This window comes from Rhinatrema bivittatum, chromosome 3, assembly GCF_901001135.1.
Source record: "Rhinatrema bivittatum chromosome 3, aRhiBiv1.1, whole genome shotgun sequence".
Classification (NCBI taxonomy): domain Eukaryota; kingdom Metazoa; phylum Chordata; class Amphibia; order Gymnophiona; family Rhinatrematidae; genus Rhinatrema; species Rhinatrema bivittatum.
The window spans coordinates 90,679,781-90,700,246 of NC_042617.1; the positions used below are offsets into that span (position 1 = coordinate 90,679,781).

A 20,466-nucleotide genomic window follows, 5' to 3' on the forward strand; every position below is an offset into this window, starting at 1 on the left:
TGTGCTTATTTGAAATCAGGCTGGATTTTTTAAAAATTGCCACAAACCCGAAATTGTGCATGAAGCTTATTACCTGCCTTGCATCTTTTATAGAATTTTTGTAAGACATACTTGATATTAGCCAGTGATCTAGATATAAAAACACAAGCAAATTTTGCATTGTTAGGTGAGCAGTTACTACTACTAGACATTTGGTAAAATCTCTTGGAGCTGAGGCTAGACTAAAGGGCAATATTCTGTACTGGTAATGCTGGTCTTGCAGAGTGAATCTTAGGTATTTCCTGTGCTTCTTGTTGATCAGAATATCAGCATAAACATCTCTGAGATCCAGCAAAGTCAACCAGGTTTGATTTGAAGGAGTGGAAGGATTGTGTTCAAGTTCATTCTGAACTTTTCTCTCTTCAGGAAAGTACTTAAATCTCTGACTGGTCAAAGATCTCCTGTTTTCTTTGGAATTAGGAAGTATCTGGAGTAAAACACTTTCCCTTGCTGGCTGCACAAGACTGGTTGTACTGCTGTAGATTGTATGAGGATTTACCTCCCGGGTTAATGCCTTTAGTTGAAGCATATGTTGACAACACAGGTTTTTGTGTGATGGTAATGTTTGACGTTGAGAAAATATCTTTGATGAATGTGTTGATGTAACCATCTGTGAAATAGATAATTGGAGTGCTGAGCTTTGGTTTTTGATGGATTCAACTATTTTGATTATTTTATCCCCAAACAATTTATTTCTCCCACACTGTCTGCTAATTCTTCATGGATGACTTCCATTAATCTAGAAGCACAAAGCCATGCTAACCTTTTCATAACTATGCCTTTGCTGAGACTCTGGTAGATGTATCAGAAGAGTTGTAGATCGAACGTGTGATATGGCATGCATAATCTTCTGTGTCTTTCATGACTTGTAAACTGTTTCAATTCCTGATCAGATAATTTATGTGGATGTCCTTTTAGTTTTTGCAAGTTATTGAATAAATATTGTTCATTTGTATTTGGTGGGCCTTGATCCGTGATTGTAATGCTATACCCTGTAATTCTCTTTTTCTATCATGTCAAGGATCCTTGGGTCTTTTTCTGGAGGTGTGATTGAAATTGTTCTGCTTTCTTGGCCTCTCATGGCTGATTCTACTATAAGTGATTCATATGATAACTGGACTCTCATGTCATGGACATTTTTGTATCCGATATTTTACAATCACATTTTTGCTACTAGTATAATAGAATAGGGCATCTTCCATAGCTTTGTTTTGAACATCTGGTAATGCCTGATGCATTGGGACAGCTTTAAACAGTTTTGGTGGTGGTAAGCATTGCAAACGCCTTATATATCTGTGGTAATTTCTTCCTCCTCTTGAAGACTGAAGGTGTAGAGCCTCAGACATCTTTTCTATAAATAATGGATATGTTGTATCCTCTGGTGGTGTTGATGCTCTGTTTAGCTCTGATGGCGGATCTGGGGAATGACCACCAGATATGTATTCCATGGAGTTAATCTTTGAGAATCCTTAGAATCTGATAATATATATGATAGTGAATGAGATTTTATTTCTTCTTCTGAAGACATCTCAATGGTGTTCTCCTTCTTCAGATTTTATTAAATAAGATGGAGGAAGCTTTGATCTTATGTCTTCTCTTAATCTTTCCAGAACTGCTTTTTGGAATGTTAGATCTTTGTATGGAAATTCTTTTACATAGGTCTTAACAAAATCTGACGAGAGCTTTTTTTTTTTTTTTTTTTTTTAACAAGTGCATGACATTATAGGAACTGTGGAAAAGGAAGTTTTGTTTCCTTCTTGGAAGTTGTAACAACCCTTCTGGATATAACAACAGAAGCGAGGATAGGGCACTTAGAGATGCTGATGAATTTGTAGTATGTTTACATTTAACAGTTTTCTTATGCGCCAAGGCTTCTGCGCTGTCTTTTCTCAGTGCTGGTGTGAAAGTGCTGTGGGCTGTCTACGCCGATGTGTTGGTGCCATTTATTTTACTTTTACAGCATTTAAGGATTGCTTATAGATTCTGATAAATCTCAAAGCGATTTGGAGTTTGCACTAGTGTGCCGGCGCCATCCTTTTTCGGTGCCAATGACTCTGCAACACTTTTTTCTGTTCTGAGGCACCTTGGCATCGATGGCAACAGGTATTTGAAAATTGCCTGGTTTCTCTCAGATATTGCTAAAAATGTTTAAAGCTGAGCATTCTTTCACAATGGGACAAACTGACTCATAGTGAACACCTCAAAATTTGTTTTTATGCATTTAATCACATGGTTTGGGACACCTTGGGTTTAGAGGTGCAGTTACTTTAATTTTAAAACTAGAATCATTTTTCAAATTGAAGGGTGAGCAGGCACAGCTGTATTTTGAGAGGCAGAGAATCCTGGCAGGCTAAGGTCAGCACGGATGTCTATAAAAGGGGTGATGTCAGTGAACCTATTGATTTCTGTCTCCATATGCTGGTTGGTATGCATAACCTACTTGTATTGACTGGTTTGACTAGAAGAGGAATTTTTGAAATACTTTGGTAAATGTGTGAAAAAATAGAATATACAAAACATCATGGATCTATTAAAATTGAAATTAGCACTCACAGTAGAAATAAATCGCTGTCAGGCTAAACACTAGTCAGTGCTACAGATTCAGCAACATTGCTTACCTTGTAATAGGTGTTATCCCAGGACAGCAGGATGTAGCTCTCACATATGGGTGACATCATTGATGGAGCCCTATTGCGAAAAACTTTCTGTCAAAGTTTCTAGAAACTTTTGACTGGCCCTGTGAGGCCACTGAGCATGCCATGATATTCTCTGCCACAGGGGTCTCTCTTCAGTCTCATATGTAGCAATAAGCTTTAGCAAAAAATAAAATAATAAAACGTATCAGACCCAACTCTGCGGGGTGGCGGGTGGGTTTCATGAGGACTACATCCTGCTTTCCTGGGATAACATCTATTTCAAGGTAAGCAATTTTGCTTTATCCCAGGACAAGCAGGATGCTAGTCCTCACATATGGGTGATTAGCAAGCTAGAGGCTGAGTTATTTTGTAGTGAAGCAACAGTGAAGTATTGTTGTTGAAAATGAGGCAGCCGAAGATCACAGCAGATTGGATGTAGAAGGAGTTGGGATTAAACTGGAAACAAGTTCTTTAAGACAGATTGTCAGTAAGCTGAATCTTGTTGTCCTTGTTTGTCCAAACAGTAATGAGATGCAAAGGTGTGAAGAGAACTCCATGTTGCTGCTTTACATATGTCAAGAATTGGCACTGAACGATAGTGTGCTACTGAGGTTGACATTGCCCTTACTGAATGCGCCTTTACTCGCCCTTGGAGAGGAAGGCCTGTTTTGTCATAGCAGAACTGTATACAATCTGCTAGCCAGTTGGAGAGAGTATGTTTGCCCACTGCTTTACCCGGTTTGTTTGTATCAAAGGAAACAAAGAGTTGAGTGGATTTCCTGTGGACTGCAGTGCGGTCTAAGTAAAAGGCTAGCGCACGCTTACAGTCCAAGGTATGTAAGGCCTGTTCTCCTTGGTGAGAATGAGGCCTTGGAAAGAATATGGGCAAAACTATGGATTGGTTCAAGTGGAATTCCGTAACTACTTTGGGAAGGAATTTTGGATGTGTACGGAGAACCACTCTGTCATGTAGGAATTTTGTATAGGGTGAATACGTGACAAGTGCTTGTAACTCACTAACCCTTCTAGCCGATGTAATGGCTATAAGGAAGATAGTCTTCCATGTGAGAAATTTAAGATCACAGGAATTCATGGGTTCAAAAGGAGAACACATGAGTCTTGTTAAAATCAAATTCAGGTCCCATTCTGTGACAGTTGGCCGAATTGGTGGTTTAAGGTGAATTAAACCTCTAATAAATCTACTGACAAGAGGATGTATAGATTTTGGTGCATCTCCCATCTTGTTATGGTTAGCTGAGATTGCACTTAAATGTACTGTTACAGATGATGTCTGGAGACCAGAATCTGAAAGATGGCATAAGTAGTCTAGTAGAGAAGTTGTTGGGCAAGAGAAAGGGTCAATACTCTTTTGCATGCACCACATGGTAAACCTTTTCCATTTCAAAGAATAATTCTTCCGTGTTGAAGGTTTACGTGAAGCTATAAGCACTTGAGATACATTGGTTGAAAGATTGAGTGGTTGTAAGATGAAGCTTTCAACATTCATGCTGTCAGGGATAGGGATTGAAGGTTGGGATAGTGCAGCAGACCCTGATCCTGAGTTATGAGAGTGGGAGCTACACCCAGGCAAATTGGTTCCCTGATCGAGAGGTCTAGAAGTGTGGGAAACCATACTTGTCGAGGCCAATACGGGGCTATGAGTATCATGGACCCCTTGTCCTGTTGTAGCTTCACGAGAGTTTTGGTTATGAGCGGTATTGGAGGATATGCGTATAGAAGGCCTGAGTTCCAAGGGCGAGCAAAGTCGTCCTTGGCTAGTTGGTGATTCTGTCTGTGCAGAATACAGAATTTGTCCACTTTTGTGATTCAGGCGTGACGCAAAGAGGTCTATTGTTGGTTGTCCCCAACGTTGCAATATCCTGGTCGCTACTAAGGGATCCAGGGACCATTCGTGTGGTTGGAACTGATGACTGAGTCGATCTGCCACTACGTTGTGAATGCCTGCCAGATAAGTGGCCCGCAGAAACACTGTGTCAGGGCCCAGCCCCAAATCTGTGCAGCTTCTTGACAAAGGAGATACAAGCCCGTACCTTCCTGTTTGTTGATGTACCACATGGCTACTGTGTTGTCCGTTTGGATCAGAACAGTCTTGTGTGAAAGGCAGTCCTTGAACGCATGCAGCGCATAATGTATAGCTCGAAGTTCTAAGAAATTGATTTGAAATGTTGCTTCGAGCTTGGAGATTGTTTATGTGAGCTCCCCAACCCAAGGTGGATGCATCTGTAGTTAAAGTTATCTGTGAGACTTGTTGTTGGAAGGGTAGGCCCTTGCGCAAGTTGTCCCTGTTCACCCACCAAAGTAGAGATGAATGTAGCTGGTGGGTTACCTGAATTGGAGAGGACAGTGGTTGAATGGCTTGGATCCATTGTGATCTTAAAGTCCATTGAGTTACCCTCATGGCTAACCTTGCCATAGGAGTGACATGAACTGTGGAGGCCATGTGGCCGAGTAAGGTTAGAAACTGATGAGCTGTTGCTTGTTTCTTTGAGTGAAGCGAATTTGCCAATAGGGAAAGTGTGTCTGCCCGATCCTTGGATAGAAAAGCTTTTGAAAGTATGGTGTTCAATTCTGCTCCTATGAATTGAAGCAGGTGAGACGGAATGAGATGGGACTTTTGATAATTGATGAGAAAACCCATGGAGTGAAGTAGAGTAATTGTTCAACTGAAAGAAGCCAGAGCTCCTTGTGGAGATTGACTTCTGATGAGCCAGTCGTCTAAATAGGGAAAGACATGGACACTTTCCTTGTGCAAGTGTGCTGCTATTACTGCCAGACATTTGGTGAATACTCTGGGAGCAGAGGCTAGTCCGAATGGTAGTACTCTGTACTGGAAATGTTGATGACCCACCATGAAGCGCAGATACTTGCGATGAGGAGGGAATATTGGTATGTGAGCGTAAGTGTCTTGAAGATCCAGAGAACAAAGCCAATCTCCTGCTTGAAGAAGTGGAAGCATGGTGCCTAGAGAAACCATCCTGAACTTTTCTTTCTTCAGAAATTTGTTGAGATTTCTGAGGTCTAGGATTGGACGTAGATCTCCGGTTTTCTTTGGAATGAGGAAATAGCGGGAATAGAATCCTCTGCCCTGCTGAGTCTGGGGCACCGGCTCTACAGCCCTGGCTCTCAGAAGGGTGGATAATTCTACTTGTAATTGGATTATGTGATTTTTGCTTGGAGGAAGAGGTCTCAGAGGAGAATCTCTTGGAGTTGAGAGGAAATTGAGTTGGTAACCTTGAGATATTATTGCAAGTACCCATTGGTCTGTTATTTGTAGCCAATGGTTGTAGAAGGAGGATTCTCGGCCTCCTACCGGAAGATCTGATTGAGGGTTGAAGAGATGGCTTTGGTCTCTGGAAAAAGCCTCAAGAGCCTGCAGCCGGTCCCGTCTGCGGCGGAGGTTGAGGCCTAGCCGCCCTAGGTTGTCTGGGCTGAGCTCTTTGCTGCGGCCTAGTAGATGTGCCTCTTGATGCTGGAGGGTAATAACGCCTCTGTCGATAGAAGGGCCGTCTAGATTCTTTTCTTGGAGGCCGGCGAGATGACTGGGTAGCAGAATCCTGTGGAACTAACGATAGTTGGCGCAGGGTTTCTGTGTGTTCTTTTAACTGTGCTACAGCATCTTGCACGTTAGAACCAAACAGGTTGTCACCAATACATGGTAAGTCAACTAACTTTTCCTGGACCTCAGGCCTGAGGTCTAAGGCTTTAAGCCATGCCCAACGTCTCGCACTTATACCAGAGGCCGCTACTCTGGATGCTGTTTCAAAACCATCATAAGCAGCTCGGACTTCGTGCTTGCCAGCTTCAAGTCCCTTGTGAATAATTGTTTGGGTTGCTTCCTGATATTGCTGTGGTAATGAAGTTGAAAATTCTTGTATTTGTTTCCACAGATTCCTTTGATATTGAGTCATGTATAACTGATATGATGAAATTCTCGTATTCAGCATGGCTCCTTGATAAATTTTCCTATTCAGGGAATCCAAGAATCTATCATCCTTGCCTGGAGGAGTGGAGGAATGCGGCCTTATCCTTTTCGATTTCTTTTGTGCGGATTCCACAACCACCGATTGGTGTGGAAGTTGTGCTTTTTGGTAGACAGGATCAGACTGTACCAAATAAGTAGTGTCCACTCTTTTATTGATAGCAGGTACTGAGCATGGGTGCTCCCAGAGTCTATGCTGTAAGTCTAGGAGGACTTCATGGAAAGGAATGGCTAATACTTGTTTTGGAGGATCCACAAATTGGAGGACCTCCAGTGTTTGCTGTCTAGCATCTTCCTCAGTTACCAGGGTGAAGGGTATGGTGTCCGCCATATCCTGAACAAAGTTTGAGAAGGATAAATCCTCCAGTGGAGATTTCTTCCTTTGTTCTGGAGGGGAAGGATCTGACATAAATCCTTCAGAGGAAGTGTCTGTATGGCCGTCATCCCATGTATCATATGGATCATCCTGATGTGGAGACATTGGAGAAGATCTTGGTGGACGAGAAAGTCTGGCTGCGGATCATCTATAGGTATCTATCTAGGAATGTCTTCCCGCGGCTTGGATGGGATGGCACCAACAATTTCATCGAATTTCTTCATAAGAAGTTGGTACAGCGCAACTTCAGGATGTCTTGAAGCCCCAGGTGACATCGGCATCGATGGCATCGGGTCGGGCATCGATGTTGTTATCGATGGTCGCCTTGGCATCAACTTAGGCTGTGGTGCTGGCATCGGTACAGGAACCGGCATCGGCGGGGTTGTCGGCATTGGTGTAGGCACCGGCATCGGTGCAGACACCGGCTTCGATGGAACCATCGGCATAGGTACTGGCATCGGTGTAGGCACTGGCATCGGTGAGGGCGCCGGAATAGACGTCTCTTGATCCTTTAAGGCCTGGAGCACCACTTGACGGATGAAATCCAACAATTCCTGCGTAACAGCTGGTGCAGGCAGAGCAGCTGTACGCGGTGGCGGTGCCAATGTTCCTTCCACAGAGCCCTGTGGAGTTTCGACAACTGGTGCGTCTCCATGGGAGGAAGGTCTCAGTGCCGGAGGTACCGGTATTTCCTGGATTCTAGGCCGTTTCGCGGTCGATTCCTCCGGGGAGAGAAGCGCCTCTGGTATCGATGGGTGTCTGTGCCGATGGTGGTGCTTTGAACAGTGTTCGGTCGCTGACTTCGTCGATGCTATCGATGACATTGGCAATGGATGGTCCCCCGACCTTTCCGGACGACGTTTTTTCAAAATTATATGCTTTGAGACTCCGGCCGGAGACGATTTAGTCAATGTCGAGGGAGATGGCAGAAGTTGTAGATGGAATAAATGCTCCATCTTTTCTTGGCGGGCCTTTCTTCCCTTTGCGGTCATTTCTGCGCATTTGGGGCAGGTTGTAACGTCGTGTTTTTCCCCCAAACAAAGCACACACTCAAGGTGTGGGTCTGTAATGGACATTGTCCGATTACAGATGGGACATTTTTTAAATCCCGTAGCCATTTTAACGTTGACAGCCGTCGATGAATGAGAAGAAACGTGAGAGGAAAACATTTTTTACTCAGAGAGTAAAACGAGACAAAGATTTACTCACCAGCCAGTGGAAACCTGAAAGATCCCGATGTGGGAGAGAATGAATGTGAAATGTGACTTTTAGTCAGACAAAAAAGTGTGAGGAAACTCAAAAAGGCTCCTGCTCCGCGATGCCTACAGCAGCGCGGAAAAACGAAGACTGAAGACAGACCCCTGTGGCAGAGAATATCATGGCATGCTGGGCATGCTCAGTGGCCTCACAGGGCCAGTCAAAAGTTTCTAGAAACTTTGACAGAAAGTTTTCCGCAATAGGGCTCCATCAATGATGTCACTCATATGTGAGGACTAGCATCCTGCTTGTCCTGGGATAATGCATGTTCACATATTAGCCAATGTAATTTTTCTATTATGTTACTTTTAAATACAGTGATGTATAAATTGAATAAAATAATTCTGGTAAAGTTAAAATAAAAAAAGGCATTTTGAATGACCATGAGTACATTTTTTTTTGTTTTTTCTCTCAAGGCTGTGAGCAAGATCCATGATTGCCTCTGTATAGCAGATGTCTTGTTCATGTATTTGGGAAAGTTTGAAGAGCCTGCATTGTTTGCAGTGTATGCAGGTACTTTTATAGACTGTGCACATTGCAGGCAGTTTTCAAAGGAAAGCCATATGTGCACTGATTCCCTTTGAAAAAAGTGAACGGTCACAAAGTATGTACTGTATAGGTGCCCCTGTGCTTTCTACCTATTATTTGTATGGGCAGCTGAGCAGGGGCCACATAGTACATGTCCATCTGAAAATAAATTGCGTGCACTGTTTTACTCCCCCCCCCACACTGTACATGTTGACAGAATGCTTCTTTTTAATGCACACTATGGAAGCCTGCGCATACCTTCAGATGGAGAGAGGTCAATTTTCAGATAGGCCACTCTTCCCAAGAAAATGGCATTGAAAATTTCCTTAAGTATTAATAAATTCTAATAAATATAAAAAGGTGGTCCAAATTTAATGTGTAAACCACTGTCAACTATCCACTAATGTTTCTGACATATTTATGCATTGTTTTTAATGATGTATTTTGTGCTCTTTGTAAACCACATTGGGAGATCCTTTGGAGGACCGGAAACTGCAGTATATAAAGGCTTTTATTAGATTAGATGTAGGATGTAAAAAACAAAACAAAACAAAAAAAATTAAAGAAAAGGAAACAGACAAAAAAAAAAAAAAAACCCTCCCAATTTAAAATCTCTTCCTAAATGCTTTTACTCTAAGGTACAAAGAACAATCAATTACAAGAAGATTTGTAGGGGAAAAAAATGTGAAATCTAATCACAGTCTAGAAAGAAACCATAAGCAAGAAGCAATTACTGTTGCAGGGTTCCATAGTTCTTTTGTGGCATTTTGGCAACATTGCATGCAATTGCTTTGACATGCATCCCATAACATATGCAGACAAAATATCTGTATCACATCGACAAACATATACATAACCTCAGTCTGAGTAGTTAAGGCTTTTAAAGGCATGCAGGAAATGTACAGTGAAATTAATGGTTCATGCAAGCTTTGGTATGGCTACAATTATACATCTGTAATATATGGTTAAAACTGTACAGCCAGCATTATAAATCTAAAAAGCAAAGATGATCTTGCAGAAAAGCATTACTTGTTTTCTATCCATGTTTCATCAGTTCAGTTAAAAGAAAGGAAAACATCCAGATCTTATAATTAAACATTTTAATATTATTATCATCATATGCAGCCATATTCATACCAAACACTTTGGTTATCCTCTGACACCTGTAATAAGGATTCAGATTCACTAATATTTAAAGAAGCAGGTGTCGAAAATTCATTGTGACTTTGCTTTACATCGATGTTATCAGATATCTGGGAGTCGGAAAATCTTTCATGCTTTTCCTTAACACCCTTAAAGGGGGAAGCATCTCCTTTATCATATGCTTTTGAGGTAAACCTCTGTGGTAACCCACTTATGTTACTTACTAGTTTGGTGTTCATGGATAGAAAGGGTTGGGACATATGGAGTGCAGTGTATGACACTACACTGTTATTGGATGATATTCCAACTAAATCACTGTATACTGAGGGGCATGTAGAAGGTGTGCCAGCAAATTGTGGCTTTCCAGTCTTTGGATTGCTAAATTGGATAGATTTATATCCAGAACTCTCTGGATTAACAGCATGACCTGCATGTTTTTCAGGAGAGGAATTTGCAGTATAAGTTGTACATGCAAAGAAATGAGGCAACTGTTGGTCTACACAGTACTCACTAGACGTTGATGGAATGCTGGTATCAGCTGTAGTGGGTGATGGATCAATTGATACGGGATGTCTACTGTCCTTGGATAAAAAATCATGAATGCTTGTTCTTCGAGTACATCCTTCTGCTGTTGAGATCACATTGCTTGCACGAGGTAAGGTTGCATAGGAATTATAATCTTTTGATTGTCGCTGTGGCTGAATTGCTTCTAGTTTTTCTTGTGCTAATGTAAACTTTCCTTGCATGCTTGATGTAGCCTTAACTGGAGCACTTGTAAAACAGTTTTCTTCTGCTTTAAAAAGAGTAGACTTTACAAACTCTTCAGATTTTGTTGATTTCTTATCATAAAAAGCATCTGGAGTTTTTACACTTAATGCTAAAGATTTTTTTGGCATTTTTGTTCCCAACAATTCAGCAGAATTTGATAAACTCTTCATTACTTCATCTAAAAGATCTTCTTGGCTCGATGACTGAATCTGTAATAACAAATGAACATACTTAAGCAAATGTATCAAAACACTGCCATATATCTTTTATATTTCAATCCATTTTAATAAGCTAAATGATTATATATTTTCATAGGAGGCCTTGTGGATAACACAAAGGTAATGAAATAGCAATCCTCAAACTAAAGGTTACTTGCATTCTAAATCAGTTGTGCATGTGCTCTGCTAAATCAGTATGATACATTAATAAACTCTCAAAGTGGCATCTTTTCATGTTCAAAATGTCAACTATTCTTTAATAATGATAAATAATTCTATATGGTTTACAAAAATCATGGAACAATGGTATATAAATTGTCTAAATAAATAAAAATCATAAAGGAATGGAAGAGCTGCTTGTTCTATTATTAATAAATATGTTAAAAGAATAAATTTTAATAGTTTATTATATAAGAATGGAATTGGCCAGATTTCAGCTCTGCCCAAAAATAGAGCAGATGAGCACAAAAAGCTTGCTTGTCAGTTTGCTTGCACTATTTTTTGCCCGATTCTTAAAATTTAGCTATTTTGAGCAAATGTTCCACACCATATTTTATACCAATTTTTGCTTTTACAATTATTTTGTTTAATATTTTCCTTCACTGGAGTTAACAGGAAATGAAACCTTTGGACAAAGGATACACAGTTTCTAAACTGTTCAAGCAAAGTGCCTTGCTGGTTCTTGAACTTCTTTGCTGATATTTAAAGCTGGCCTATAAGACTGTATACACAGGAACAATGATCTATATGGCCACCTCTCCTCATCCTTACTTCACTTCATCTCCAGGCACTACCACTAGTACATTATTTTGTGTGAATATGTGCTCTGTATTATAATTTTAGAAGTTTTTCAACAGAATAAGCAGAGTTGCTTACCTGTAATAGGTGTTCTCCAAGGGCAGCAGGATGTTAGTCCTCACACATGGGTGACATCATCAGATGGAGCCTGGCATGGAAAACTTTTGTCAAAGTTTCTAGAAACTGACTGGCACACTGAGCCCAGCATGCCGCTAACCACATGTCCACGTGGGGTCCCCTCTTCAGTCTTAACATAGAGTTCGCCAAAAATAAAATAACAAATCAAAAGAAACCCAACTCTGCGGGGCGGCGGGCGGGTTTCATGAGGATTAACATCCTGCTGTCCTTGGAGAGCACCTGTTACAGGGTAAGCAACTCTGCTTTCTCCAAGGACAAGCAGGATGGTAGTCCTCATACATCGGTGATTAAGTAGCTCCAGGCCGCTCCCAAAATGTGCAGTGTAAAACACGTGCCAACGTGCACAATAACTAGAGCTACAAGAACTAGAGAAGCAGGCCTGAACCCAAGGAAGGGCCCATGGAGGGAGAGTTGGGTTTCATGGCTGAAAGAGATTACAGAGAACTGACTGTCTGAAACAACTGTCCCGCCGGCCATCCTTATCTAGGCAATAATGCGAAGTGAATGCGTGGAGAGAACTCCAAGTTGCCACTCTGCAAATCTCGTGAATGGGGACTACACGCAAGTGAGCCACCGAAACGGACATGGTCCGCACGGAGTGAGCCTTGACGTGGCCCTCAAGCTGTAAGACAGCTTGAGTGTAGCAGAAGGAAATACAATCCGCAAGCCAATGGGATAAGGTCTGTTTGGATACCGCAACCCCCAATCTGTTTTTGTCAAAGGAGACAAAAAGGTGAGTGGATAAGTGGTGAGGTGCCGTCTGTTCCAAGTAAAAGACCAGAGTCTTTTACAATACAGAGTGCAGAGCCCACTCACCCTGGCAAGCTTGTGGCCTTGAAAAAAGGATGACAACACAATGGAATGACTGAGATGGAACTCCGTGACCACCTTAGGAAGGAACTTCGGGTGTGTACGCAGAACCACCTTATGACAAAATTTTGTGTAAGGGAGGTACGACACCAGAGCTTGTAGCTCACTCAGCCTGCGCTCTGAAGTAACCGCAATCAAGAAGATGACCTTCCAGGATAGGTACTTCAGATCGCAGGACCGCAATGGCTCAAATGAAGATGTCATGAGCTGAGACAAGACGACACTGAGGTCCCAGGAGACTGCTGGCGGCTGGGTGGGGGGCTTAAGATGTTATAAGGCCTGCATGAACTGCCTCACAAGCGGATGGGTGGAAATGGAGGCACCATGCCTACCCTGATGGGTATGCCCTGATGGCACTAAGATAAACCCTCACCGATGTGGTCTGCAGACCAGATTCAGAGGGGTACAACAGGTAGTCCAAAAGCTTTAGTGGGAAGCAAGAGAAGGAAACCAGACTGTGCCTCACACACCAAGTCAAAAATCGCTTCCACTTGAGATTGAAGGATTTTCTCATGGAGGGTTTTCTGGACTCCAACAGGACTTGTGATACACCTTCCAAAAGGCCCAGAGCCTATACAGTCATCCAGTCAACATCCAAGCCGTGAGGGGACAGGGCTCGGAGGTTGGGGGGACAAAGCCTGCCCTGGTCCTGAGAGATTAGGTCCAGAGCAGTCCACAACCAGACTGGGGGCGCGAGGCCAGTTCCCATAGAAAAGGGAACCAGACCTGGCGAGGCCAAAAGGGTGCAATCAGGATCATGGTACCCCTTGTCCTGTTGGAGCTTTTGGCGTGTTTTTGAGATGAGTGGAAGGGGAAGGTAAGCATATAGCAGTCTGGTGCCCCAGTGAATCGAAAAGGCACCCGCCACCGATCCTCTGTTCATCCTGCCTAGGGAGCAGAAGTGATCCACTTTCCTGTTCTCTAGGGAAGCAAAGAGGTCCACGATGGGGTCCCCCGAAAGTGAAAGATGTGGCTCACTACTTCTTGATTGAGGGAGCGCTCGTGAGGCTGGAAGGTTCAGCTCAAGGAGTCCGCAACGACATTGTCCACTCCGGGGAGGTACACCGCTCTGAGGAGAATGCCGTTCTCGATGGCCCACAACCAGATATGGACTGCCTTCTGACAGATACCACATAGCTACCTGATTGTCGGTCTGAACAAGGACCACCTTGTTGAGAAGTTGCTCTCTGAATACCTGTAGGGTATACCGGATCACCCACAATTCCAGGAAGTTGATCTGGGATTGCGACTCCTGCAAGGAGACCTACAACATGGGCTCCCCAACCTGTATGGGACACATCCATGGTGAGGACAGTCTGGGGCTGTGGGCTCCAGAAGGGCATCCCCTGTTCCAGATTTCATAGGATTGCCCACCATGCAAGGGATTGCCGAAGGAGCATGGTGATTAGGACATGAGTCCAAAGGTCCTGGGTAGCTTGACATCACTGGGAGCGTAGTGTCCACTGGGCCCTGCGCATGTGATGCCGAGCAAACGGCGTGACATGCACTGTCACTGCCATATGACCAGTAATCGGAGAAACTGGTGTGCTGAGACATAGGAGCACCTGGAGACTACCCAAGCAAGAGCTGCAAGGGTCTCCGTCCTGTCTCGAGGTAGAAAAGCCTTTGTCTGGACGGTGTCCAGCTGGGCCCCAATAAAGTCACGGACTGGAACAGCCACCACTTGCTTTGGACAAATTACCAATCTCAATTCCCCACCTTTCACACGTGAAATTCTATATTTTTATAGATTTTATTTTTTATCAATGTTCACACAAAAAATATTGAAAGTAGGGAAAGGATGGTTTCATACGAAAACTGCAACCTGCTATTATAAGCCTTGTATACAGTATAGTTCATCTATTGTAATCATGAACCAACCTTCCTCCTACCAGTACTTTGTTTATTTATTATTTTTTTAAATTTCTAAAATTGTTATAAATCTTTGTGAGATTAAAACTGTAATTTTTGGAAGACCATCAACCTTTTGTGAATATGTTTCCTAGCTGTTTGCCGAACATTTTGATAGATTTACTCATCAAATGTCACTGATCAAATGTTGTCAATACATGCCTCGATGCCTTTAAGTGGCCATTATTTTATAAGTGTTCACATTAAATGTAAATTATACCTTTAAATCACCAGTGTTTTTCTTTGAAAGTTCACTTTCAATGCGAGAAACTTTTCATTCAGACTTTCACATACACACTGCTATTAATTTGAAACGGCTCTCTCAGTTTCAAAAACTCCTCGGCATGTCGGTATTTATTGAATGTCCACATTCAATGCAAATTTTTTTTTTCCCGGTCAAATTTATGAATAAACGTCGCTTCTAACTTGGAACGGCTCTCTTTTCAATGACTTCCAGGCATCGTCAAACCTTCCTCCGCCGGGGCCAAGTAAACCAACTATGCTTTTAAACCTTCGGTATTTAACGCGAATAACTTCCCGGCTTCATAAAACTTTTCTGGTTCACCTAAACCTCCAGCGATATTTAAGTTCTTTCAGCGTTTTACTCACAAGCATTCACCCAACCTTTGTGGAACACATTCACCGTTGACTTGACTTTCTAATCTTGAAATATATAACGTCTTTATCGCAAATAATTCCCCAAACTTCTATTAAATACTTCAAGTGCGTTCCTGATCTACTTAGCTTTCTCTTAAATGCCTCCCGACGTGGCCATGTTTCGATAAAAATAATTTATCTTCTTCAAAAGAGTATTCTTGTCTTCTCCTCAGCGTCGGGTCGCTCTTTCCCGCTTGAGCAAGTCCTTTAAATAACAAACTTTTTCCTCGTCTTTTAACCAAGTGAATGACTCTGTTTTTATAAAAGAGCAAATTATTCAGATACAGCTGCTGGAATATCGAAGCAGAAAAGAAGGGGACAAAATGACGTGTATTTTGCCTCAAAGTTCATCCACTTCAACAGTTATAGCATCTATACGTAGAAACTAGCATATACTTTCATTACATGAAGTTTTCAAGGAGAAAGCATTGATCGCGATGACGAGAGGACCCAATATTAGGGACAGAGGAGTCCATGCTGATATTTTGAGAGATGCAACACATTGGGATGGTTTTCAAGGAAAACACTTGAGATGTAACCAGTGTAATATGTGAAATTTTACTATAGAGGGTACTTCATGGATAGACCCAGTCACAAGGTTTAAGATTTTAAGTCATGAAATACTACCTGTTTATCAAAAAAATGTGGTCTATGTGATACAGTGCCCGTGTCCAAAAAATTATGTAGGCCGGATGGCACGAATGGTTAAAATTAGGTTGACAGAGCACAGATCACGGCTAAACACAAAAACCATGGAAGCCCTGTTGGTTGAGCACTGTCTAGAAAAACAGCACATTTTTGAAGACGTATGATGGACGGTGATAGACAGCTTGAAAGCCAATGTACAGGGAGGAGATGTGAAGAGGCTATTAAACCTCCGAGAACAGAAGTGGATATTTAAATTAAATACCACAACAACATATGGACTCAATGAAGAGATTGAATGGACGTCATTACTATGACAACCATTCAATTCTCTAACAGGAGCAAATTGAAAAACTTCATTGGATGTAGATACATGAACGTGGGTTATGTAACTCTCCATTGGTTAAAAACAGAGTCATTCACTTGGTTAAAAGACGAGGAAAAAGTTTGTTATTTAAAGGACTTGCTCAAGTGGGAAAGAGCGACCAGACACTGAGGAGAAGACAAGAATACTCCCTTGAAGAAGATAAATTATTTTTATCAAAATATGGCCATGTCGGGAGACATTTAAGAGAAAGCTAAATAGATCGGTAATGCACTTGAAGTATTTAATAGAAGTTTGGGGAATTATTTGCGATAAAGACGTTATATATTTCAAGATTAGAAAGTCAAGTCAACGATGAATATGTTCCACAAAGGTTGAGTGAATGCTTGTGAGTAAAACGCTGAAAGAACTTAAATATCGCCAGAGATTTAGGCGAACCAGAAAAGTTTTATGAAGCCAGGAAGTTATTAGAGTTAAATACCAAAGGTTTAAAAGCATAGTTGGTTTACTCGGCCCCGGCGGAGGAAGGTTTGACGATGCCTGGAAGTCATTGAAAAGAGAGAGCTGTTCCAAGTTAGAAGCGGCGTTTATTCATAAATTTGACCGGAAAAAAAATATTTGCATTGAATGTGGACATTCAATAAATACTGACATGCCGAGGAGTTTTTGAAACTGAGAGAGCCGTTTCAAATTAATAGTGGTGTGTATGTGAAAGTCTGAATGAAAAATTTCTCGCATTGAAAGTGAACTTTCAAAAAAAAACATCGGCAATTTAAAGTATAATTTACATTGAATGTGAACACTTATAAAATAACGGCCGCTTAAAGGCATCGAGGCAATGTACTGACTTCCTTTGGGGCATCCAGGAATTGTAAAATCTCCAGCATCTTGTGCCTAGAATCCTGCTCCGTTAAGAGCTGGAAAGGCACAGACTCTGCCATGGCCTTTACGAATCCGGCAAAGGAAAGATCTTCCAGGGGGGGATTTTCACTGCTCCTCCGGTGGAGAGGGCTCTGAGGGCAAATCCTCCGGTTCCTCTGTGGAGGACAGGGATGTCTCCCTTTCCCAGGGATCATAAGGGGCCTCCCCCTCACTGTGCATGTCCGGAGATGCAGAGGGCCAGGCACCCAACTGCGCCCTAAGCGCACGTCTCGTCGGAGCCGAAGAGGGAACCAAGGGCTCCGGAGGGGCTTAAGGCCGTAAAAGTGCTGATGGATCTAATGGCTTTGGGGGTGCCGGGGGCACCAATGGCACTGATCCTGATGGCCCTGGGAGAACTGGAAGATGTCAGGGCGCCGTGCATAAGCGGGGCACCACCAAACATGACGGTCCTTTCTCATCTGAGGAATCACTCACCGGAATGGAAACCTGTGCTGGTAGCAGCAATGCTCCCTTTGGTCATGAAGGGGCTTGGGGCATCAGCACTGGCTCTGTCGGTAAGACACCAAGCAGCATATCGATCCGCTCCAATAGAACATAAGAACATAAGAACATAAGAAATTGCCATGCTGGGTCAGACCAAGGGTCCATCAAGCCCAGCATCCTGTTTCCAACAGAGGCCAAACCAGGCCACAAGAACCTGGCAATTACCCAAACACCTAGAAGATCCCATGCTACTGATGCAATTAATAGCAGTGACTATTCCCTAAGTAAACTTGATTAATAGCAGTTAATGGACTTCTCTTCCAAGAACTTATCCAAACCTTTTTTGAACCCAGCTACACTAACTGCACTAACCACATCCTCTGGCAACAAATTCCAGAGATTTATTGTGCGTTGAGTGAAAAAGAATTTTCTCCGATTAGTCTTAAATGTGCTACTTGCTAACTTCATGGAATGCCCCCTAGTCCTTCTACTATTCGAAAGTGTAAATAACCGAGTCACATCTACTCATTCAAGACCTCTCATGATCTTAAAGACCTCTATGATATCCCCCCTCAGCCGTCTCTTCTCCAAGCTGAACAGCCCTAACCTCTTCAGCCTTTCCTCATAGGAGTCAGCTCCTGCAGCGGTGGCGGTCCTGGTGGAACAGGAAGCTCGATGCCCTGCAGGGCCTGGCTGGCCACCGACCGCATGTGCCTCTCCAACTCCTCCTCAAAAGCTGCCAAGGACAAGACAGCTTGAAGAGGAGGCGGCGGAATAAGAGTGTCCCCCAGGTCACGGGGAGACACCAAGCCTCCACTGGTGCCAGTGGAGGCTGCCGAGAGGCCTCAAACACCTGAAGGAGTCGCTTCCACTTTGGGGGAGGTACCAATGCGGTTGATGCCTGTCTGCGGTCTGGAGGAAGAAGACCGATAGCGATGTTTCGACTTCTCCCAATGGTCACCTTGGTCCTTACCCAGAACCGGCAGTGGAGAAGAACCTGACCTGGAATGGGAAGACATTATTATTATTATTTTTTTTTTTTGACCATGCTTGCTCCCCCTGCTTCGACCTCTGAACTGAGAAGCGGCAGTGGAGGCGACCCCGAAGGGGTCGAGGCTGGGACCTCCTTCTGAGCAGGTTAGAAGTCCCAGATGCCAATGACAGATCCGAATAGCTTCTCCATCTTGTCCAAGCGTGCCCGACGGCCCTTGGGGGTCATCTGCGCACAGAGATCCCACCCGCAGACATCGTGGGATGCCCCCAGGCAGAGGACACAGACCTCATGGGGGTCTGTGATGGACATGGTCCAGGGGCACTGGGGGCAACAACGATAGCCGGACAATGCCATTGCCAAAAGAACACGGCATGGGGTTGATGGTCGGCGGCCACTGGGAGGCGACACAGCGATCGACCGTGAGAACTCGAGGAACTTACTAAGATAGCAGAGAAAAATCCCAAGAAAACGCAAGGAAGCCTTCGCGATGCAGGTGATGAAAAACTGCAGAAAAAGAAAGAAAACAAGCGCGAGCTCCATGACCATGAGGTGAAAGCTTCGCAGAAAGGAAGAGACTGAAGAGGGTGGTTAGCGTCATGCTGGGTATGCTCAATTTTCCGTGCCAGGCTCCATCTGATGATGTCACACATGTGTGAGGACTACCATCCTGCTTGTCCTTGGAGAATATATAAATCAATCTTTAACAGAACTTAAATTGTCACAAATATAAATAGGCAGAAAAAAGGACAATAAAAAATAGTTGCAGATACCTTTTTATTGGACTAAATATATTTCTGACTAGCTTTAGATATCTATATTTTTCAATTTTATGGATTTTTAGGTTGATTTAGAGGGGTAGGCCCACAATCTATAAAGGCACAATCACTAAGGAAAATAGTCTGCTAAAAGGAATACAAAGGGACTTGGAAGTTTGGAAAGATGAACAGGACTGTCACTTACTCACGTTAAAGACGTGTTCTGGCTTGTTGATTAATAAGACTCAATGAATAGCAAGGGCAGAGATGTACGTGAAAACAAGGGATGAAATAAGCAAAACTGTTAACCTGCCAGAAGTGTCCTCTAAAGAAAGCAGTTAATCGGTCTCACATGTGGGTCTTGAGACTGTGCTCAGTTCCAAATTGACAAAAATCTTCCAGAGCTATTGGAAAGGCATAGGTACCATATTTTTCGCTCCATAAGACGCACTTTTTTCCCCCCAAAAGTGGGGGGAAAATGTATGTGCGTCTTATGGAGTGAAAATAAAAAAAAAAAAAAACTAAAAATCTAACAAAACCCCCCCCCACCCTCCTGACTCCCCTGCCAAATTAATGAACAACCCCCAAGACCTGCCAAATTAATTAACAACCCCCCCAAGACCTGCCAAATTAATTTACTACAACCACCCCACCCTCCTGACCCCCTACAAGACCTGCCAAATTAACAACCCCCCCAAGACCTGCCAAATTAATTTACTACAACCACCCACCCTCCTGCCCCCCCCCCCAAGACCTGCCTAATTAATTAACAACCCCCCCGGGAGCGATCTCCTGGACTTGGTCCGTCGGCTGCCAGTAATCAAAATGGCGCAGACGGCCCTTTGCCCTTACTATGTCACTGGGGCCTTCCAATGGCAGTGGTAGCCCCTGTGACGGCCCAAGTCCAGGAGATCGCTCCCGGACTGCTCCTGGACCCCCCGTTGGACCACCAAGGACTTTTGGCAGGTCTTGGGGGGGTGGGGGGTCAGGAGGGTGGGGGTTGTTAATTTAAAGGGTTGGGATGGGGGTTTTCTTTTTGGGCG

General features: G+C 43.2%; 1 protein-coding gene across 6 annotated transcripts in view; it reads right to left on the minus strand.

The window, feature by feature from the left end:
• Positions 1-20,466, minus strand: part of CCDC88A (coiled-coil domain containing 88A) — a 503,234-nt gene that overhangs the window by 15,132 nt on the left and 467,636 nt on the right. For 3 of the 6 annotated variants that reach the window (XM_029593463.1, XM_029593462.1, XM_029593464.1), the window contains exon 31: positions 10,491-10,956. In XM_029593463.1, the coding sequence (XP_029449323.1) occupies positions 10,491-10,956 (466 nt within the window). Of the gene's footprint in view, positions 1-9,919; positions 10,957-20,466 lie in introns of those variants that run through there. The other 3 variants (XM_029593461.1, XM_029593460.1, XM_029593459.1) reach the window with 1 other exon arrangement.